At 37.0% G+C, this 24,977-nt stretch overlaps 1 protein-coding gene across 1 annotated transcript in view; it reads right to left on the bottom strand.

Annotated features, from left to right (window-relative positions):
• megf10 (multiple EGF-like-domains 10) overlaps positions 1-24,977 on the bottom strand; it is a 214,789-nt gene that overhangs the window by 139,770 nt on the left and 50,042 nt on the right. Inside the window, exons 2-4 of the mRNA XM_039759025.1 lie at positions 9,758-9,890; positions 8,203-8,304; positions 5,824-5,924 (exon numbers count right to left, since the gene is read on the bottom strand). Coding sequence (XP_039614959.1) covers positions 5,824-5,924; positions 8,203-8,304; positions 9,758-9,873 — 319 coding nt within the window. The 5' untranslated portion in view covers positions 9,874-9,890. The remainder of the gene's footprint in view (positions 1-5,823; positions 5,925-8,202; positions 8,305-9,757; positions 9,891-24,977) is intronic.

A 24,977-nucleotide genomic window follows, 5' to 3' on the forward strand; every position in this document is an offset into this window, starting at 1 on the left:
TAAGCTGTGTCAAAGACCATCTCTTCCACTCTAAATTCTGATTAAGTAGTCACACAACTGATGTAACAGTCAGGGTCAAACAAGAAGAACTTGATAAGACCCCACAGCTAACATTGCTGTTATCTGTTATCGCAGCGGAGTGGTGGCTCTGAGGTTAGGGATCTGCACTGGCAATCGAAAGGTTGCTGGTTTGAATCCCGTAAATGCCAAGAGGGGCTCTGTTGGGCCCTTGAGCAAAGCCCTTAACCTGCAATTGCTGAGCACTTTGAGTACTGAGAAAAGCGCTATATAAATGCAAAGAAGAATTATTATCTGGGTGGACTGCTCTTCTTAAGCAGGTGTCTCCATACCATTTTTAAATGACATCCACCAGAACAATTTCCAAACTCGTTCATCCTAATTCAGGGTCAGTTATGGCAGGGTGCAAGGTAGCCACCCTAATAATATAGGTCAGGTTCAAATCAACATTTTGACCTCAATTTCAATATTTTATGGTATATGTGGGAAATGTCCATAAATAAATAACGTTTCAATCTTTGTAAGCAAAATGCATAGCAGTAGTGTCTGGCCACACTGAAGCATTTACTTTTTTCTTTTTAAAATGTAACTTTTGAGAAAGCTACTCTTTATGAGACATGCCACAGTTAGTAATCAGGCTGAAGGATAAATGCCAAATGACTAAAAATAAGTCTCAACAGCAGAGCAGTACACATTTGAGTCCTTCAGTACTATTAGCCGGCTGGTTCGCTGTGAATCTTTTAACAAGGATAAGCAATGCAAGGAATTTGCGAGTTATATCTCCTACACTGACTTATGGGGTCATCAAAGTGAAGTATTTAAAATGCCCTTACACTTTAATTTCTTACTACTGTCATTAATACATCGCAGGCTAATCATTTTTAAACTATCCATCAACTAATTTAATTCACAGGTGAAGAACAGCAGAAAAAAAAGAGTCATTCATAGACATTCAGGTTTATTTTTAAAGAGGGACAGTGAAGCCTGGGAAATCCTGGGAGGGAGTTTCAATTCATTGATAAGTTGGCTTGAGCTCGCTTAATTGTTTAGAAGTTTGTAACTGCAGAAAAAATGCTTTATACTGACTAGAGAGATGTACAGTATTTGTATTTAGCTACTGAGACGTTTTCACAGCTTAATGCAACGGAGCAGGATAAATAGGTCATTAATGTTTGGAGAAGTGATTTCTTAATGATACAATATAAACTTATTCTTCATTGCAGTATCTACTTCAAGAAACAGAAGCTTTAAGGTGATCCAAATACATACGGTATATAAAATTATATATATCAACTAGCCATCCCCCACGGCTTCGCCCACATATTAGTGAAAGAGGACAGTGAGGAGGGCCCCACCCAGCTCTCTACTCCTGATGTCACTCTTCCCCCTCCCCTTGGCCTGCAGCCTCTGTCTCAGATTAACGCAAATATATCACTCCTGCAAGCAAACTATGATTCTTAGCGCAATGAGAGAACTCGCAAAATCAACTGGAATGTTCACGCAAATTATAGAAAAAAAAAAGATCTAAATCCATTGAGTAGCTCTCTAGTGAAAAGCGGACAGACATACAAACGGGTCTGAAAAACTATTTTGTGTACATGTTTCTATCGTAAATCTACCTGGGATGACCGGGAGTGCATGGAATGTGATGTCATCAACACAGTTTTGGTGCCAGGCACTTCATGGTTATTCGAGATTACAGATAGAACCTGTAAACTTTACCGTGTTTGTTTATTTGGTGATTTTTTTGTAGAACACCCTCAAGGCTTTGAATTTCATATTACAAATTTTGGTTTCTGATTTTGTGTTTTACAACAGTTCTTTGTGAGTTTTTTGGTTTCTCAGTTTATCCCCTATCTTTCATTTTTCATATGCAATACAGTCTGGTATCAATATTAGATAATGGTCTGTTTCTTTTTTTTTTGTAATTTAATATTATATATATTTGTATTGACATCTTTTATATTTTTCAACATTGTTCTGGAGGACATCAAGTTGCCATTTTGTGAGTATGTTTTTCTATGGGTGCTGCCAGTTTGTGTGGCTATTTTCATGGGCACCGTCATTTGTTTTTCTAGTTGCTATGTACCACATGACCTCTAAAATCATGCTGGCAATGCACTGTAGCATGTGTGTAAATTTTAAGAGCACTTAAAGCAATATAACTGCTCAAACAATAAAAAAAATTTAATTAAGAACAATTCTATTTTTAACTTTTGATTAATTTATATATTTGATTCTGGTTTATTTTTGGTTTTGCTTAATAGATAATTTCACCTCCAGTGTATCAGAACATTACAACATCCCTGTCAAATTTCTTAGTCAGCTCCTAAACTAACACTGAACCATATCTGCCACTTCAATTTTACAAAATTATCCAAATAAACACACCATAATAGGGAGACCATGTAAATTCCACATAGCTAGAAATTTGAACCCAATGTCCTGGAGCTGTGAGGCAACAGTGCTAACCACTGTACCACCACAATACTTGCTGTAATTCATAATACAGATCACAAACTGCTCAGAATAATTTAGGAGGCAGATGGCCACCTCTGTGTTATTTAAAGGAAACATTTCAAAAGAAAGTACAATTCCAAATCTTAAGCAGCTGAACACCACATCTTTTATAAGCTCTAGGAGGCTCAAATTTTTGCTTGTCCTGCATTTGACTTGTACTTCACTTGTCTTTCACTAGTCATCTCCTGCTTTCAATGTTGAAGTAGTAATTCTTTTACTTCATCTTCCACACCTTCTTTCACCTTTGTCACGTCTAGACTGCTGAGGTGTATATTGGCACCATTTCCAATTCCAACACTCTCCTCATCACACTTAGCTGCCTTGTAGTTTTTTCCTTCCTTAGACTTCAGTCATTATAGGTCTTCTGACTCTCAGATTGCTTTGCCTCCCTTATACATCACACAAACAGCCTGAACAGACCTATCAGTTTGCTTTCTGAGTAGTGCTATAGCTTCTATTCATTTATTTTCCTCCTCCACACTGTTTGTTTTCTGGCCTGGCTGGCTACAGTTGTGCCTTTCTAGTGGGATTCTTTCTGCTTTTTTTGCCTATACCTAGGCTATTTAATTTATTTTTCCTTCACTATAGACTGTGTGCAATATCCGTTGGTTTTGGCTGTCCACTCGGGGGCAGTTCCCTAACTTCTAAAAAGTAAGAAACTCTTCCAAATTTTCTAAATTCAGTTATATTCATAAATATACATAGAAATGGAATTTTCCTTCAGCTTTTACATATCACATACCTATTCATCATTCATTTTTAATTAAAGTCTGACTTGTTAGGGACATTTATAGGCCTAGAGTGCATACAATTCTGAAACCTGATTAATCCAGTTCCAGGTCATAGTGGACAGAAATCTGCTTCAGCATTATCCAGAACAGAGCAGAAATTTGTTCTGGACACAATGCCAGTCCAATATAGAGCCTGTTATTGGGAGTGTGGAAGCAAAAACACAATACTGTACCCACAGTAGAAGTGTGCATGGGCTCTTCAATTGTGTTGAAAGTTTGTGGAAGAGCAGAAAACTTGACAGTCTTTTAAAAGTATCTGGATAAGATATTGGAAAAACTTAACCAATCGCTAACCAAACAAGCTTGATTGACTAGACTGTTTCCTGCCATTTGTCAACTTTGTTATGTTTCTATATTCTAACAATAATAATTTAAAGACCTTCTAACAGAACAGGAGCAGTTTGAGTAATCTTATAGTCTCATCTATACATGCAGCTGATCACTATCAGCTAAAAACTAACTTCTTATGTTCATTACAACAAAGCACAACACATTTAAATCCACTTAATTCATTTCAAAGTTATTATCCTACCCAGGCACTACAGGGCACAAGACATTGAGAAACTGAAATGTAATATCAGATCATCTCAGTTGACATATACTTATATGGGGCCAATTAACCAATTAACCTACTGTGAACATCTTTGGGAAATTGGGAAGAAAACCAGAGGACCCACAGGAAAACACCCATTAACATGAGGAAGGTACATCTTTTCTGTTTCCCACTTATCCTTGCAGATGCTTTGCACGTTCTTCTTCTATCAATAATAAAGAAATGCCTTGTAAATAAGGAATAAATGTTTTGTTTTTATTATTTCATAGTGTGTCCTGTGTTACTTGATGAAGGGAGTTGGAGGAGGGTGAAAGCTCCTTTAAGGCTTGTTTTGATTGGGTTGTTTGATGTATAATTATCCATGTGGTGCTGATGCACAGGAATCAGTGCTATATGTCTGTTGGCAGTAGTAGTAACACTGCAAGCTTTCAGTGTTTTCTGAACTGTTGGGGCTTCATGACACGTTTTTAGTTTTTTAAGTTCACTGATGACCCAGATATAATCGAAATTGAGCCTTGGGGGTTGAAACGACCACAAGTGGAAGAAATGAGATTGGCTTTAGAGGCGGAAAAATAATGTGTAGCACTGTTTAGTGGCTAGGGGATGGGATGGTTTCATCACATCTCAGTACCTGAAATGGCAAAGATTTTACAGTTGGCATGCATGAAAGTTCTTTGCATGGCTGCTGTAGCTCTGTGACATCAAATTGGACTCACAAAGCATTATGAGGCCCTTGGATAAAAATGTTTGCCTAAGTCAGCCAAAAAGCCAATTTATTGGAAAATATTATGCTAACAAGGTCACCAGCAAACACGGCAAAAAACACTTTTATGAAATTTGAGGTACAACACTATAGAGAAATACTTATATACCTATGCATTGAAAAATGCATATGTGGTGGGATTGAGAGTCGATGGGCCCTTGGTTGTGAGATACATGCAATATTATGGAAAACTAGCGTGTTTGCTTGGAGGTCAAACCACAGTGTGCCACCATGCTAATATTCGCAAAGCAGGAATACCAAAGGGCTGGTATGCTTACTTGCCCATTTCAAGCCATGGTTCTACACAAACCAGGAGTGACAGCAGGTTCTGGTAATATTTGGGCAGCTCAGTAAAATGGTCCACCTCAGAAAAACATACTTATACTCAAAATTCCCATTGTTTGTACTAATTACTGTTTCAATTCAGCATAATACAATTTCCTGCAAAAAATGGGTTTTCTAAAGGCCATCAACAATAGCCAAAGTCAGTCAGTAGGAAAAGCAGGAACTGATCTACAGCACAAATGTTTTACTAATGTTCAAATGTATGTAGCATGTTCAAGAATAAGGAGCTCCAACAAACTAATAATATTAGCCTTGATATAAAAAATAACAAATATTTTATACAGAAAAGTACTTAGTTAGTTACATTGCACTTCCGCTTAGTCGATGGCACTCTAACTATATATACAGTATACTGTATATATACACACACACACATTAAATGTATGCTGTATGAGTATGTTAGACTAGTTAAGTCTGTGTGATTACAAGCAGGCATTGAAATTGTGCTCATGCATATACCACAGGAAACATTGGCCTAATGATGTATTTTCATATTCCTAATATATGATTTTTTTCCAATCAGTTTAAAGTAATGATCCCTCACATTAAATAACAATGAAGTTTAATTGTCCTTTTATAATTTTACTATTAAAATTTTACAATTTTCCTCAGATAATTTTAAATTGGGTACTGTTTCTGCACTTCATAAATACTACATAACTACATAAATTGTATGTGAGCACATACAGTTAATTTAATGCCAAATCAAGATAGCTTTATTCTCAGGTTCCTTACATTTACCACTTCATCACTGCAAAATGAAATCTTTATTTATCTGTTGTTATTTCTTTAACATAAGAACATAGAATATGTCATGTATAGGAGATACTTACGAATGCACATCTCCCTGCTTTCATAAAACCCAGGGCAGCACTGAGATTTCCGCCTGTACATTGTTTTCTCGCCACGTCTGTAGGCTGTCCTATAGCTCACTCTGAAAACAAAAGAGAGGAGTCTTATTTTTGCTCAATCAGTCAGTCATTGTTGCCTATAATTGATCTCATTGTTTGATTAGCTGATCCATGTTTTCCTTTTATTTTGCATTTATAAAAGTGCATTAGTGTCACATTTATGCTTATAGGAAATTGAGACATATTTATAATTTTCCATATCTTTAAAGGATAACTTTTTAAACTCACTTTTTCTGTGAAGTTTGCATTCTTAATCTTATTTGAATGCAGACAATTAATGTTGAGCACAGCCGACACCAGAAGAAAATGACTCTGAAAGGAGTTGTTACTTCTGTTTAATCCATATATGTGTTTATTAGTAAATAATTGTCAAAAAAGGAAAATTTAAAAATACAGAATAAATATATAGAAGAAAAAGAATTAATTCTTCCCCATCTAACACATATCAATTCACATATCACTTACTGATCTACTCAATAAAAATATAACATAACCAGTATGTAAGGTGGTTGTAAAAAACAGAGAAAAGGGGAAATAATGGCTTGCTTAGCTAAGCTAGATAGCTCAATCCAGAGAAATGGGATGGAACAAAAAACTACAGCCACAGAGGGTCCCCAAACTCAATGTTGAGAACCACTGCTCTAGACAACTGGAAAGAGAAAGTCCACGTTGACCTCTAGTTTTGGGATGTGTGGCAAAGGTTTAGAAAGTGGTCACCACATGAAATATAAAAGAGACAGGTAACCGTATTTAAGTGGAAAGACAGTAATGAGATTATCTTAATAAGAACAAAGATGAAAACAGCAACCTATCTATCTATCTATCTATCTATCTATCTATCTATCTATCTATCTATCTATCTATCATTCCAAAATTATTATTAACCTATGTCTATGTCATATAATAGGGTCTGCAGGTCCATCTGCATAGCACCACATTCTATGCTTTCCATAGCTTTTATTTATAACCCTCTAGCCTCCTATCTACCTACACCAATTTAAGCAGAGTTACTGTCAGACTGAGCCTTTAAACTACTGCAAATGAATGCATTCAGTTTAAATCTCCCCAGTCACATCTGGGGTCAAGAACACCCTCTGTAACTGCTGTAGTTCTGAGCCCCAACTCCCACTAAAAACATCAGGAAAACCAGCACATAGTCAGTCCTCATAAATATATTGTAAGGGTCAACACATACTTTCATGGATCCACTTGCTTCCTTCTAATGGTTTGGGGCAGGGGTTCTCAAACTCGGTCCTGGGGGACCCCTGTGGCTGCAGGTTTTTGTTCATTTAATTAGCTGGTATTATCTTTTATTCTACATTCAGAAAAGCACAGCAGCATGATTTTTACATTTATAAGAAATATTTCTGTTTTTACTATAGATTTAAATGCCTAACTCTCTTTTTATTATATTTCGCCCTTTCTCTATACAGTTTGCTCCCTTCATTGAATCTTAATAATGACAATTAAAAACAAGCAGAGCAGAAACCCAAGCAAACAACACTCAATCGTGAAAGGCTGCAAAGTACTTTAGCGTCAGCCTCACAAAGTAGTAAATAACGGATTAATTAAACAATTAGAACACCTAGAAAAGTAGAATGACAATCAAGATGAAAATACTGTTAAAAAGAAAAAAAAATACATATAATTGCTAATTAAATTTTAATACTTTTTTTTTTTTTAACCAAACTTAGTTTTCTAATTTGTATATTGTTCCCAAAACAGGGAATCTGGGAAACAACAATTCACTTAATTAGCCCAGGAGTCCAATTAAAAACAGAGGCTAGTTGGAACAAAAACCTGCAGCCACAGTGGTCCCCCAGGACCGAGTTTGAGAACCCCTCTTTTGGAGAATTCTATTCAATTTGTTGTCCCCACTGCCATTTGTTCCTGCTCTGACATCCCACTGCAGAATGTCAACATTCACTGTCAAAATTTCAAATACCTCTGTTCGAGCTAAAAGAGCATTCATTTACCGTGGCTGTACGAGAGGCTATTTTGTGCTCTATGGGAAGAGCAGAGCCCAAGTGGAGCCCAAACTGATTACAAATGAACCCATTGAACTAGACAATCAGATTATTTTGTTGGATCTTATTTTTTTTTTCTTTAAACATAATTTTATGTTTCTTTGAGTAAATGGGAAATACATAGACTCATACCTAAATATTTCTAGAGCAGTGATCAACAGTGATGAAATTTCTGTAAAAGTTTTCACGGTGTCTTCATGCCTGACAGAATCGCATTAGCATCACCTGACAGGATTCTTGTATTAAGGAAAGACATTTAAAGCAGTTTCCTCACCTGTGCCTTGTACATTTGAACCAGTTAAGAATGTCAGTGCAGCTTGTGTAGTAAATCTGATCAAAGGGATGTGCATAGGATTCTTGGACAGTAACAGAGTAGCTGAAAGAAATAAATAAGACACGTTATGAGTAACATAAAGAATCCCACTTTTGTTGAAATCTTTACATTGCAAGAATGCATTAAGGTATATGAGAACGTCTTGGGAAGTGATCACCCATCTGAACATGGTGTGTAGATGGCCTGCATTAATAAGCTGAGGCTTCTTCAGAATGCTTTACTGTGAGACGTAGGTTTAAATTGATAAAAAAATAAATAAGGTACATGATTTAATGTGATGGCAAAATCATCCAGATCTATACATTCAAGGGAAGAAATCTGATGTCATAAAGAGGACAGAAGCATCATAATTCAAAACCCGTTTGAATTCTTCATTTTCCATTTCTTTTGCCTTCCATAGGGTGAAAAACACTGATGGTAAGATGATTTCATTCAATGTATAGGGTATGATCTGTGCATTTTCCTGATTTTCGTAGTGGCTATCACCATATTACAGAGTTTCTACCCAGCTTGCATTGATGTGCAGGTTACACCGACTAATCATTCTAAGTTTTCAGTTGGTCTGATGGTGCTCTGATAGTCTTTGTGACCAAATTCCTTCCTAAAAATGGAGGAAACTGGTTTGAATATACAGGGCTGGACAGATGGCTTCAGTACATGAATAGAGGGAGTTTTCTGGTGTGTCAAGTCATGTCATTTTCTAACCCAATTAATCCAGACTAGGATTACAGGGGTGCTAAAGCCTATCCCAGCCAGTATAGGGCACAAGGCTGGCAGAGTGTCAGCCCTTCACAAGGGTGAACACACAAACATCTAACACACACTAGGGCCAATCTAGCATCAACATTTCACCTAACATGCAGTGGGAGGAAACCCACCCAGACACTGGGAGAACATGCAGACTCCACACAGGGAGGACCTGGGATGTGAGCCCTGGTCTCCTTAGAGCCTGGCAGCAGCACTAGCACTGCTCTACCATGCCACCTGTTTTGTGGTTTGGCCTTGTTTTATATAACTTACACATTAACACAGGAGTCTGAGTCTCAGTTCCTAGAGGGCTTGAAATATAATTAGAACCTAATTACTGCTGTTAATTATACATGACATTTTTGTTAATTAAATGATTTGACAGTGCAAAGTACATTCCTTCAGTAGAAGTAACGGCTACTAATAAGAAAGTGGCTGGAATGAAAATCTGCAGCCCTTCAGGAAATTAGTTTGGTAGTTTAGAAAAAGAATGTACAAAAGTAAAATATTAGCAAAAATTTTAAATGAAATATTAATATCTTAAATATGTTGAAAGTTTTATAACACAATATGCCCTGAAGGAATAATGAAGACATGGAATAAAAGAAAAACATAAAATACACATGATTTAAATCATAATAAAATGAGAAAGCATCAAAAAGGATTCATTTTAAAACTAAGGAGGAACATACTGTACCTAAGAAAAATGTAATCATAACCCTGCTTAAGCATTTCAAACTTCACTCACCTTTCCCAATGGCTGCATACATTTGGATCTTCAAGATTTAGTGAAGACGTTGCCCCCATTAAGTAGTAAGCCAATGCTACTAGGAGCGAGCCACAGTGATGTATGAAAGGGACCATCTTTTCAGATGAAAAACCTGAGAGAGACACATATACAGTATAATCATTGTTAATAGAAAGTTATTTTAGGAGTCTGAAATCAATACTGTACAATCATGCTTGTTGTTTTCTGAATGACGACATTACAAATTAAAAATTTGCCCTCTGTAATAAGTCACCTTGGGTAGGAGATGTCCATCCATCCATCCTTTACCAAACTCACTAAATGCCAATTCAGAGTCACAGAACCAAAGCCTATCTCAGTAGCATCAGGAACAAGACAAGGTGAGATGCCAGTCCAATGAAAGGCCTACTTGTGCACATAACCACAGCTCAGAGGAAAAAAATAAAATAAAATAAAATGAGTAAGTAACCATGAAGCACTAACTAGTGTGCCATCACGCCTTGCCAAATAACAATGGGTTAATCTTATAAAAGACTTTAGTTAAACAGCAGTGTAGTTACACTATAAAACATAAACGCATAAAAGCTGCCAGACACATAATCCATCCATCCATCCATCCATCCATCCATCCATTATCCAACCCACTATATCCTAACTACAGGGTCACGAGAGTCTGCTGGAGCCAATCCCAGCCAACACAGGGCGCAAGGCAGGAAACAAACCCTGGGCAGGGCGCAGCCCACCACAGCACATAATCTATTCGACTAGTAATTCATACTCCAAACTTCCCCTCAAATGCGCTGAATTAATATTAGCACAATGATGAAAAAAGTCATACATCACAGGATTTGGGTCTTCATAAGAATCATCTTCAGTAGTGTTAGTCCTTAGTAAATGTATTTTTGTTCTTGCTTAAGGGGGTGACATGGTGGCAAACTGTTTAGAGCTTCTGCCTCGAACCTCCAAAGATCTGAGTTTTTCAGCCCAGTTATTGTCAGTGTGGTCTCCCTCTCCTCCTTGTGTTCCACTTTCATTTTAAAGGTATCGAACCCGGACCATCTAAATGTGAGTGCATGTGAGACATTGATATCCCATACAGGCATGTTGCTTGCCTGTCAATCAGTACTGTTCTGATGAGTTTCTGCTCCCCATGCTGCTGTACTGGAATAATCTAAATCAAAAATTGAATGCATGAACTCTCATAAACTGAATTAGGATTGTATTCTGAAAGAGAATTCAAGCCACAAAGCACTGCTGAATAACATTCATTAGCATGAATTTCCAATATGTAACAGCAATTAACCACTGTGGTAAAGGAAAAATCTAAGACATGCAGGTCCTGTCAGTAAAAGCTCTTGAGCGCATATGCTAACTCCCTCTAGGAATGGACATAAGTGATTATGGCAGTGACCCAAGAGGCTTCAGTCGGAGGTTTCTTAAAATCGCTATAGCTAATTGAGGTAAGCTACTCATGCTATTCACTTGTTGAATTCCTACCATAGACATCAAAGGAACCGGCTGGCCTTTCTAATTATATAAATGTGTAGGTGTTTAATTAGGAAATAAACTATTTGATCCTAGTTAAAATAGATGTTCTTTGCTACTCAAGGCTGTGTGGATAAATTTATAAAAGTGCGAACATGTGTATATACTAATCTTGGCTGTCATTCATCAGTTCTGTTGCAGTTGTGATAGGACATCACAGTCTTCTCTCCTTTATTATAATAAGTTATCAATGGTTTACAGTTAGTTGGCAGTTGCTTACTTTTCAGCTGTTTTAATAATTTAGAATAGACAAGCAACTGTCATATGTTACTAAACAGTAACCCTTTTTGTGTCTGAAAATTGCTTTTGTGCTACATAAAAACAGGGTTATAAATTGCACTCCTCCTACACCTTCCAAAATTTGCTCATTCAGTCATCCATTCATTCATTTTTCCATTAAGGATCACAAGGAGCCATTGCAGAACCTTGCAGCACAAGATACAGACAAGAAACAGTACTAGATGGGATGCCAGTGTGTTTTTGTTTCTTCAAATATAATGTGCCGTCAATTAGCAGGAGAAGACAATTCATCCCTAATTAAAATGGCCAATTGCCCAATTTAGAGGGTGAAATCTAATGAGCGAGCTGCTCTCGTGAGGCACAGAAGGATCCTAGAGAGAAGACAGAGCCACTTCAATTTAGTTTATTAAATAGGTGAAAAGTTACAAGAAGGAAGCAACCGCAAAAATGCTTTACTATACCACATGCGTATTCAAATAAATCACCATATATACTCGCATATAAGTTGGATCTTGAAACCCGAAAATCTATCATAAAAATCAGACCCCGACTTTTATGCCTGCTCAAAAAACAACACTTAAATTTTTTTTTTACATGTTCTTGCTTCCTCCAATCTCACACTAGTTTCCCAGACATATCAAATTTTGTTGCAGCAGTGCAGTTACCAATTTCTTTCGCCACTTCAACGACTTTTAATTTAAAACCAGCTTCATATTTTCTTCTGATCAAACGCTCCATCATAGATAAGGGATGCTCTTACGATAAAGGTGTATGAGGGTATGAGATACAGAAAACACAAAACAGTGCAAACATCACTTCAGAATAGTTTGGGTGTTACTGTTTGGTCATGTAGGCACAATACATAGAAAAAAAGGCAGTGTGCTCCTTGGTTACTCTCTCAGGTGGGCGTTAGCATATCATAATCTCTTGGACCAATAGCATGAGTTTTCCACATTATACAACTGACGTTGTAAAATTATACGGTAAAATCAAGCACTGACTTATACGTGGGAGAACTGAAACACGAGTATATACGGTACTTCTAACTCAGATAATCATCTTCTTTGGCAGCCTTTAAGGAGGCTTTGTAGGACTCAGTAATTGTGAGGGAACATCTAGGGAACTTACATGTATACTCTGAAACGTGACATTATGTTTGAAGATCAAACAAGAGAGGAAAATTCTGTTGAATTATAAATGTTGCGCTGACATTATTATATTGGCAATCTGAATTTGGTCAAAGTAACAGTGCGTTGTGCAAGAATACTTCACATCAGGCTTTGAAAATATATAAATATGCTTCTTTACACTGCCAATATGCTAATCAGTGATGGATTTTAGTTTTACTGCCTTGCACAAACCAAGCTCCAATGTTACCTACCTTTGAAAATGAGATATGTTCCAAAAAATGAAAGTTATGAAAACTGGAGAACAGAATGACAAAGATGTCCAGTTGGTGTTCAGTGTTTCCTTTTATCCACAAGCTAAAAGTTTGCCATAACATAGATAAGTAAATCTCCACAATAATCACAACAATAATGCTAGAATTCAGTTCAGTAATATACCGTAGATTGGAAAGTACCAGGTGGAGCCAACTTTGGAGGAGCAGAATCAGGTGAGACACAGTCAAGCACCACAAATTATTAGGTTAAAATAAAGGAATTTTATTCTGTCCAGGCACCTCCTCCCAATCCTATCTCCAGTAATAAACCACAAGTATACAATTAATCAAACAATTCTCACAATTCTTTTACATTCTCTCCTCCAGTTAAGTGTTGTCCACTGCCTCCCCACTCTGACTCCCCTACAAGAGGCAGCAGGCTCCCTTTTATGCTGGACCCTGGAAAGTTTCTGGTGCCACGTCATGTCTTCCATGAAGCACTTCGGGCCATAATAAAGTAGCAAGGTCTTCCCCTGACAACACCCCCTGTTGATCCCCAGGGACCCAGACTGGACTGCAATTCTGGATTCCATCTACCAAGCAGCCCTGCGAGTGTCCCAACTGGGTTCTCATATGAGGACAACTGCCACCTGGCATATGGGGGATGGAACCACTTCCGACTCTCGGCATCAACTGGTCCCTCCATTAACTCACATCGGCCGGGTACAAAGTTATTTGTTTGTTCCACTGGACAGTATGTGTCATTGCACTACCCTCCCATCTGGGTAATGGTTTCTTCCCCATCTCATCCAGGATGCCTCTTCTACTCAATTTATCTCCTGATTTCCTTTCTGATTAAATATTTGGTGGTATCCTACTCCAGCAGTGCAATAGCATTTGACAGAGAATTTACATCCATAAATGGAAAAAAATGAATAGGCACAATTCTGTGCATTACCGAGTAACTCCAGTATGTAATGCTCAGCAATAAACTGTAAATATCAGAGAAAGATATAAACTAGTGTAAATAACATACACCAAAATATGTGAATGTTAGTAAAGATGCCTGTGATCAGCATGGTTTGTAGCTGAATCTTTCAAAACACACTCTCTGAAGATAGGCAGAGAAGTATGGAAAAATACATTAAATAAGTATGAAATATAAGTTAATATCTCCTACATCTCTATTGAGTTTGGAGTAGAGGACATGCTCCATTGACGGGACAATATTTTATGTTTCTTCTAACTTTATAATTTTTTTATTGACTTTTATGACACATTTTCTCTGAATCTCTGTATATTTCTCTACGGTTTTGAATGTTACTAATTCCCCCTTCATTTTCATTTTGTGGTTTCCTTTGAGCGTCAGATCTGTGGTTATATTTTAACGTTTTTTTTTTCTGTTCTTCCAAGGGCCCTTTCCCTTTTAAGACTCTATAAGCCTTGGCCTTTTTTTTCCAAGAGTCTAGCCTGCTCCTTGAGTTTTGGAAGTCAGGCTTAACTTATTCTGCTTTTTAGTAAGCAGAGAGATTTTAATGAAGCTGATCAGGAGAAATTACATAGTCAGAATATAGCAAAAAAAGTCAAAATATGGGGAAAGGTGAACATGAAAGTCAAAATATTCAAGAACAGATGACACATGAGAATATATCTGTGACCTAGGAGATTGAACCACTGCATCAAGAAACCTTTCAACCTGGCATAAATTAGCTTTCAGGTTGTGATCTGCTTACTGCAATATGTCCCTAGAGAAAGGAAGAAAACGTACTTGCCGCTACAATAACCAATAAGTGGCAGAAAACAAAATTACAAAATGTAAACAAGGCACAAAAACGTAATTGAAAGAAAGAAAGAGTGTCTAACAGAAATTTGCCCCACAGAGCAAAAATGATCAAAATACTTCTTTTTACAACATAACTTGTGTTGGTGAAGCCTACTTAGTGCTTTCAGGCCTGTGTAGGAGTACATGTTCAACTTTTCACATTGAGGCCTCCCTTTTGAGTTTTGTGAGCACGCTAATCATATCACTTTTGTGCACCATTTGCATCCTTTTTCCATACTAACATGAGTTTCTTCTGATCAGTCTAGTTTCCTTACACATATATAAGAGAAACTACTAATCTGATGGCTAATTCTGAGCTATCTGACTTTTGAATTTCAAAACAGAGAAAGATAATTTGTGAATAATAGCTGAAAAGGGTAGCACCTAGCAAACATGTACAGTAGCTCCTCCTAGTATTTGGGGTGTCTAGTTGTTTCCCCTGCAAAAAAGCTGTGGATAAGAAGTCAGTAAAATTAATGTGAAGCCACTTTGGTGTTTTAAGTGTTTTTATCATGTGTAAATAATACAGGGAAATTATCACTCTTCATAACAATAATACTATCCATCCATCCATTTTCTAACCCGCTGAATCCGAACACAGGGGTCTGCTGGAGCCAATCCCAGCCAACACAGGGCACAAGGCAGGAACCAATCCTGGGCAGGGTGCCAACCCACCACAGGACACACACAAACCAGGGCCAATTTAGAATTGCCAATCCACCTAACCTGCATGTCTTTGGACTGTGGGAGGAAACCGGAGCACCCGGAGGAAACCCACACAGACACGGGGAGAACATGCAAACTCCACGCAGGGAGGACCCGGGAAGCAAACCCAGGTCTCCTAACTGCGAGGCAGCAGCGCTACCACTGCGCCACCATGCCGCCACAATAATACTAACATAACAATAATACTAATAAAGTACACACAAGAAAAACTGATGGAAGACATACAACTTTCCTGTGCCTTTGTCTTTGAGCTGTCCAAGCTTGAAAGTATTGAATTATATTAAATAATAACAGATGGGTTGCATTAGGATTATATTAATGCATTGATTTATTTGTAAGAAATATTTGGATTGATTAAATTATTGTCATCTGAATATGTTAAAACTTTCATTGGTACATAAAATTACTCACTAGTTCTTAGTTATAAGAATGACAGGTAAAGATCAGAAGTGACTGCTCGAGCAGTGTTGCCCCTGGGGTGTCAAGGCAGAAGTGATCTATTTAGTTGTTTCAGTACAGATCGCATTCTGGCTATGGGCAGCATCTCCACCCACTCTAATGGCTCCTTCAAACATTTATTTATTAATTTTTTTTTTTTCTTTCAAAATCTCTCTATTTATGAAGTTATGTTGCTAAAATGATGGATAGAAACAAAAAGGACAACTCAGATCCTCCAAACTGTTCAGCATTCATAAGCTGACACATTCTATTGTGTATGTTATTATAACAAAGGGGTTTAAACTGGCAAAGAAAATAAGGGCTGTGAGGTTTAATACTGCTGCTGAATAAGTGCACTGTACAAGAGGAGCTTTATTGGTGTCTTGCCATCATTCACTTTATTCCAAAGTCAAATTTGTTATGATATACATGTAAATAACATGAAACACTTGGTAGCAGGACATTGTGTGATTATATGTTTATTGGAGCCGTGGTGTTTATTTTGCTTGTTCAGTGGGCCAAATGCTAATTCTTCTCATTAACATAATACTCATCAGCCAGACACAAGACTCTAAATACGTGCACTTTCTCATATTATCATATTATATAACATTCAAGCGTCTTTGTGTTTCTTTTTTTTTTTAACAAACAGACCACTTCTTGGCTTTAACCATAACAGTAATGAAATGTACAGTTTTGGAATGTAGAACTAATCTAAGAATGAACATTTACAATGATTTTACTTAAAATGCATTATTTGGTATGAATGTGAAAGTGAAAACACATAAAACATAAATTATCTGAGCTATGGTGGTGTAGTGGCTAGTGATGTACTTGAGTTCACAGCCTGTTCTGTCTGCTGTCTCTGTTATGTTCATGTTCTCCCAGTAACAAAGCAAGTTCTCTACACACACACCAATTTCTCTTCACATTTCAAAAATATGTCAGGGGCTCTGAATAAGCAGATATGAACATATTCTCATCTGAGTCTCTTGCAACAGTCTTGCCTCCCATTCAGACCTGACCCCTGCTTTGCATCTGTTAATGGAAGGATAGGATCTGCTTCTATGTCCCTCTATAAAGGGCAAAGTTTAGAAACTGAATAAATGGATACATGAAATGTAAATTATGCATAAAATATCAAAGAAGCAATTTTGGTTTGAAGCAAGTTTTGTCACCTGTACTTGCTAAGAAGGCTCAGGTCTTTTGATGTGTGCTGCAAGATTCTGGAAATGTTCTACCACTATGTTGTTTTACGCTGCAGTCTCCTGGAGAAGCAAATTGAGCTCAAAAGAAGCACAATACCTGAGCAAACTTATTAGCAAAGCCTGCTCCATGACAGGGCGAACCCTGGACATACTGGAACTGGAAGCTGTTGAAGGAAAGAGGATGGTGGCAAAATTGGATGCCGTCATGAAATAATCCTTCCATCCCCTCCAGGAGATGAGCACTTTTAGCCTCAGGCTCATTCCACCATGGTGTGCTAAGAATCGCATCTGGAGGTCTTTACTGCCCACTGCTATCAGGTAATGCAATACTTCCTCCTGGGTCACTCATCAAGTTCATTTTGAGATACCATTTTGAAATATCTTCCCAATATACATTTATTTATTGCTTGCTTGCTTGCTTGATTGATTGATTGATTGATTGATTGATTGATTGATTGATTGATTGACTGGATTATTTGTCCAGTAAATATGTATTCTTGTTTTTTATGGTTCTGCTGCTGAATGCATCTGAATTTCTCCATGGGATTAGTAAAATATATCTAATCTAATCTAATCAAATCTAATGTTAAAGACAAATTTACAGGTTCTGGTTATCGTGTCACTTAAATGCGTCATGCCTCCCTTGAAGTGTACTGCATTCCCAATTCTTCTAAATGCATTTTTAAATGTTTTTAAAATAAATAAATAATATCTCAAATTGAAGAATAATCATTCATTCATTTTCTACTTTAAGGATGATCCAAGGCCTTCAGTTTCTCTAGTTAACCCTATTTATGGCCCTGCTTGATGTCTACATAGGATTCTAATCCTTTAATGTTGTTCTAACATATTGTGTTTGCCTTCTTTTCTAGTGTTACTTCTCAAAATTTGCCGTTTTTTTGTACCGTTGGCCTAGAATGATATCCAAAGGAGACCTTGTGACTTTCGAAATACCATATTAGAATATATATTATTATACACCTCTATATTTTATGATACAACCTGAGAGTTTCAGATTGCAAAAGAAAATACAGGTGCATTTTATATATTACAGAGTCAAATCATATAATAATATTCTGGTGCAAATAGTAGGGCTTTTTATTTTTCATAAAGTACCCTTTGCACTTATTACAACTTAGGAACTTCATAAATTAGTTGGCTGTCACAATATTTCACAGAGTATACAGTATAACTCAAAATCCTATTACCCTGTTGTAATCGCTTCAGTTCACTGTCTAGCTGAAGACAGTGATTATGGTTTTTCCTGGGGTGTACTTTCCAGTTTCAGACTACTGTTTCATTATAGTGAATCTAATCTTTACTTCCAGTGCGTTAAGAGACATTTGCTTACATTAAACTTCATCTAATACAGTGTATATTCGCCTACAACTGAAATGGATCCAGGTTCATCTATACCAATCTTACTCATAAACCTACTTCACTTTAGCTACTTTTTTATCATAATCATTTATAGTAATTATTTACGTAAATTATTAAGAGCACCAGTTACTGCATTGACCTTTTCAATCTCACATAAAGAGAATAATAAATTGTATATCCTGAATCTCTCTTGTTTGTAGTTTGGCAAGTAGCATCTTATGGGAATGAATACTTCTTGTGGCTTTGTGAGAAAGATGATCTGAATAACCCCAGAGATTTCAATATGTCAGAATACTGAACAGTATCAAAGGAAATAGCAAAACAGTTCTGAGCAACCAAAAGCCAAAGCAACATATAAACAAACTATGGTGATGAACAAATGATGAAAACTTAAAAACAAAAACCTAGGGAAAGTAAAATAAACACAAGAAACACACTGATCTAGCACAAGGATTCCATGAAGAAGCATTAAAGTATCCTTAGAGACTTTTTAAATAGACAACGGTTGATCCAAAAAGTGAAGAGAGTGAAATAAAGTGTAGTGTAAGGCATGACATTAATATGTTCCATTAAGATTGTTGACAGTGTGGACAAAAACTGGGATCAAGTCCACATTAGTTAAAAAAATGTCCTTTATACTACTTTTTGGTTTCTACCGCTTAAAAAATATGCAGTGCCATACAGGTGTGCATAGGGGGCATCTCCAGGATTTCAATATTACCTACAATTACACCCCTGAAGTGTGGGTTGGTGCTGTCACTCACATCCCTCCATCTTGTCTTCTCAGATCTGATGACCACAGGCTGCTGCACTGCTGACATCACTTCTGCCCTTCCTCCGGAAGTCCCTCCACACGGCTCCTCCACACGGGAACTACTTAAATCAACGGCCTACTGGAAGTAGGCAGTCATAACTGACTAGAGTCTGCACAAGACATTTTGTTTCTGCCAGTGCAATGCCACTACTCTTTTTGTTTTCTTGTTTTTGTGTAGTGTACTGACTGCCATTAAACGGGGTTAGCCCTGTGATGCCCCAACCCTTCCTAGGTCTCCATGTTATTATTTTACACCAAATATACATTGTGCATGCCAACATAATGTCAGGAGGCCCATGTCTGCTATTATAGACTCAAACCATGTTCTAAAAAACTACAAAAAAGGATAGACTTCTTAATTGCGTTAAATTGTAGTTGCTAAACTTTGAATGTCACCACAAAAGATATGATGACGTACAATTAAATTAATAAATTATCTGATTTCCAAATTTAAATAGTTTTTATTATGAGTACCTTTTCTTCAAGAAATATCTTAACCCCTACGAGAAAACAAGATAACAAAAAACAAAATGCAGTAGCTGCTCTTTTTATTCACAGTTTATATTATACAGTCATACTGTTGTCTTTGAAGAGAACTAAAAGAAAGCCCTCTCAGAGTGGCAGAGTTTACTAAAGTAAAGTAATGGAGATGACTCAGGCGCCACCACAAGTGGCAGCCTTTCCAGCAGCTCCGTGTACGACTTTATCTTTCTAACATTTTCTCTATTTCACTGATCACTCCTACCACTTTCTTTTATTTGGATTCGTTTCCTGGACACTTTTTATTACTTTTTTGTAAATTTCCCCTTGGGATTAATCTATCTATCTATCTAAAAGCGTTTTTGGAGACCTTTACCAACTTGTAGCCTTTATGTATGGTGTGAGCCTCACAACTCCATGCATCACGTAATGTGAAGAATACATGACCAGTGATACTCCACATTTGAAGTACCAAAACAGTGGCTCCCATAAAAATAAATCCACAAAATGGTGACATCTCTGTTTGACTGCACAAAATGATGATGTCACCAGATAATGTTAAAAATATAAAAATAATTTGTGAAAACTAATAACACGTTAACTGACTGCAAACACATTTGAAAATCAGTTGTTAGAACATTTCCAGTTCATTATATTCATTTGAGATTCATAGTGTTTAGGGTACATAACTTAAGCTATGTATGCATAGAATACATGTGCTCCTTCAAGCACATCAAAATATCACTTTAGTGAACAACCAAGTAGTAATTCTCCCAAATAGTCAAATTATATTATCAATTGTCTCAAGCCAGTCAGTCATTATCCTAACACATGGTCACAGGGGTCTGCTGGAGCCAATCCCAGTGCTCAAGGCAGGAAACAAACCCCAGGAAGGGCACCAGCCCACCACAGGGCACACACACACACCAGGGACAATTTAGGATCACCAATGCACTTAACATGTCTTTGGACTATGGGAGGAAACTGGAGCACCCAGAGGAAACCCACACAGACATGGGGAGAACATGCAAACCACCCAGGTCTCCTAACTGTGAGGCGGCAGCACTACCACTGCGCCACCATGCCACCCCTAATGTCTCAAGCAATAAGTTTAATTTTGTGTAATGAATGGGTGCCCCAAACCTGCCACTGCAGAGGCCCATGGTAGATGAATTAGCCATTTAAAATATTTTGCAATGGCTTACCCATATTTTACACTGAATGCTTTATCGACTAAGAGAACCCAAAAGCAGAATCAATCATTCATTGCTAAGCTTACCCATTTTTTTCTTCTTCAGAGGACAATTGTTTTCATGGTAGATGTTTCAATTTCCAAAAGACTCCACTCTGGTGTGTTTAAATCTGTCACCACTGTGTATAACTCAAACAGTACAGCACAAATGAACACATGCGAAATCTAAAACTGAAACCGTACATTTGTTTGGTAGCATTGGGACAGAATTCCGGATTTCTTACCAATACATTCACAATCTTTTATTTGTAAATGTATTTCTGGGAGAACAATTGTAACTTCAAAATGTCAGTCTTTATCTGCACTATGGAAACAATTTAACTGGAATAGTGTTGGAGGGATTTGTTTACTCTGCACGTTATTTCAAAGTGATAAGTAAGACAGGAATTTAAAATGCTTTCCTTTAAAAAAGAGCTCATCCTTTGACTTTCTCCAGCCTCTTTTATACACTAGCTTATTATCTAGAAACACCGTGGAATTGACATAATTACAGTTATGTAGAAACATCTTAACTTACTGGGCTGATGTTCACAAATGCCTGTCTAAGACTAGGAGAGAGTCAAGGTTAAGGAAGAAGTGTTAAATATCTGTGACCACCTCATCTAAACTGTTTAACATTTCATTTGCAATCCAAATCCTTTGACTCACTATAGAACCATATTTGTCATTTTAACATATAATTCCTCATATTTCAGTGTTCCTGAAAAAATCATAAAAGTTACCATCTTAGATGTCCTGTGTCAAATTTTAAAGAGTTGCCAAATGCTTAATTTTGCTGAACATGTAAACTGTACTGATGCCATTACATTTTTATCACACTAATAATTAAGCATACAAACTCCTGAGTATAAACATATCCACATTTGTGTGCAAGTCAGAAATGTTGTATGGAAATTTAGAAAATATACATTCTCACTTGCTTACCTTTGACATACCTTTGACATGGCAAATAACAAATGTTAGATGCAATAAATCTGTAACCTAAAGACAGGATTTCAGCTCATGCTTTAGCCAGACTTAAATCATCTTATCTCACTCTGTTTGGTGCTAACAAGTGTCCACCATAACTAAAATTACTGTAATTGGAAATGCCTTCCGCACATAATAACATTGCTAGGCACACACAGATCACTTGGATCTTTCTAACAAGTTCAGATCACATGTAAACTTCCAAAGCATTATTTCATTTTGTCAGACTAATATTGCAATTACTGAAACTGTTATTGAGTCCAGTGTCAGTCATGTAATTGTCTGTGCTGTTGAGCAAGTTGAGATTTATGTACAATACTGTTCAAGATGGTTATGATTGGTTCGTTTAACGTTGACCTCAGCACAACTTATGTAAGGTCATTGCCACACTTTTCATGCTTGACCCAGTAATTTAAGAGCTTTGTTCACATATAAGACGAGGAGTTAGATTCCTGGGAATTCAAATATATTTTGACCTAGGAAATTGCTGAGTTAACTTTCTCCGGATATGGACCCCAGCTTTCATTCACACATGACCTCAACCATATAATTTGCTGGTACATTCTTAAGATACCCTGCATTTGTGAAAGAGGCTTCTGTCTTGATAATATGACAAATTGTCTCACTGTCTTCTCCCAATCTACTCATCAGCATGGGGTCCAAAAAGAGAATGGTTTGTAGATACTTAAATCTTTTTAATAAGATTCTGAAAAGTCTTCCTCCATGTTCAATAAATACCATGTTTTGGTGTCAATGTGTGTAACTAGTTAAACAAGAGTTCACTTTCGAGAAATACATGTGCAGCACACTTCTCCACTCATAGTTTTGCACACACTTAATTCTGCATATGCACTTAGCATACTTTTTTATTAGCTGATCGTTCCAAAACATCCTTACTTTGTCAAGGTGACATTTTCAGTTCTCTGTGAAAGCATCTACTTTGAAAGGAACACCATAAAATAAAAATTACTTTGGTTCATTTTTGATTAATTTAGCTGTCAGTACGTTTAAATAATTAAATTAAAATTCAGCGGTGAAATACATACTGTAAAATGTTCCATTTTACAAAATTGAGGAATTATGTTTAGATTATGCGGTGGGCTGGTGCCCTGCTCAGGGTTTGTTTCCTGCCTTGTGCCCTGTGTTGGCTGGGATTGGCTCCAACAGACCCCCGTGACCCTGTAGTTAGGATATAGCGAGTTAGATAATGGATGGATGTTTTGATTATAAGGAAATTTGGCAACCACAAAATGAATGTAATGAAAAATGTGTCATACGTAATAATTTAATGATAAAATAGCAAAGTGACAATAGTGGAGTTGACAGGGTGAAGAAACACCAAGAAAGTTAGCCAAAAGATTGTTACAGAGAATCCATCTTATCTATTGTCAAAACCATTTTATGAACCAAAAAAAATCAAAGATGAAGCCCCAAAAGGGACTAATAACACTGATGAAGGCTAAAGAAACAACACACACAAAGATTTCTTTTACTTATCCACAAACTTGGATAAGGAAACTCATTACATTCTTCAAGGCCACACATCTGGCAGCAGGGAGTGTGTCCTAATCATGGGACTCTGGAAATGGTGGAGTCCAAGAAAATCAAGATGGCATTGAAAAAGTCCCAAAAATTCAAACTATTCAAAGACAACATTTTAGAGCAATGTGAAATGAATTTTCTCACAAAAAAAGTTGTAATTGCATATAAAGAACAGCAAAACAGGTACACGTGAGCTTGTAAAATATTAATAACACTATTACATAGGTAATAAACTTTAAGAGATACAAGTTAGTTTTACATAATGGAAATTGGGACTGACGATTGTTTGAGTGCTGATAATAAAACATGGGTAGGCTGTGGCAGCACATTCAATTGTCATTATGGCACAGTAAGAGTTGAAAAACCACCAGATGGTAGTACTTCCAGTATTTATGATGAGCAAAGAGAAATAAATTTAGGAGAACAAAAATAAGGCATGACCAGCAATTTACTAAAAGTCCCCCAGACCAACAGAGGGCAGAAAAGGGATTCTTTCATTGACTGTCAGGTATAGTCCAGAATGGCCATTTTTATTTAGTTTGAATGGTACAGATTAATGGTACATTAGAAAGAAGAGCAGCTCAGTCACAGTCAAAGTCAAAACTTGAGTAGACAACAGGTCAATTGACAGGAGTTTACTAAATTCATAGGCAAGAAGCACAAACTAAGGTAGTAACCAATGCCTGAAGTGGAGACACACAAGTACAGGTACTTTTGATTTAGTCTGGTAGAGTGGTAAAGTGACAGGGAAATGTTACATCTTAGAGGTCTGAGTACTGAGATTTATTTACATTACATTGTGGGTAGGGATGACCCCACTTGAAGTTTCGAGTGCCAGGATACTCATACATCAGATCAGGGGTGGGGGTGCCCCCTTTGGAGTCGTGAGCACAAACATGTATGTGAATTTGATCAAAGATGAGTCATGATGTGTTAAGAATGCAGGTATGCTAAGCACTGCCAGTATGCACCAAACACTGCTGGAGAAGTGTCCATAGATGCATGTCCTGGCCCACTCCAAGTGCAGGTTGTAACCACAAATTTGTAACCACAGCATTGCTCAGAAAGTGTTTTAAGTATTATATTTTTCAATAAAGTCTGAATACAATTTTAGATTCGATTAAATTAGATTAGATTAGATTATTTTTATTAATCCCATGGAGAAATTCACATTCATACAGTAGGAGATGCATAAAAAACAAGAATACAGACTCATAGGGCAGCTAATACATCTAACCAATCAATCAATCAATAGATAAGTAAATGATAATAAATAAAAATGTGTACGGTAAGGTGCAGATATTTCAAAATGGAATTTCAAAATGAACTTAACAATTGCCCCAGGAGGAAGCACTGAATTGCCTGATAGCAGTGGGCAGGAAAGAACCACAGAGGCATTTCTTGTGCACTGTGCTGGAATGAG

This window comes from Polypterus senegalus, chromosome 7, assembly GCF_016835505.1.
Source record: "Polypterus senegalus isolate Bchr_013 chromosome 7, ASM1683550v1, whole genome shotgun sequence".
Taxonomy (NCBI): Eukaryota; Metazoa; Chordata; class Cladistia; order Polypteriformes; family Polypteridae; genus Polypterus; species Polypterus senegalus.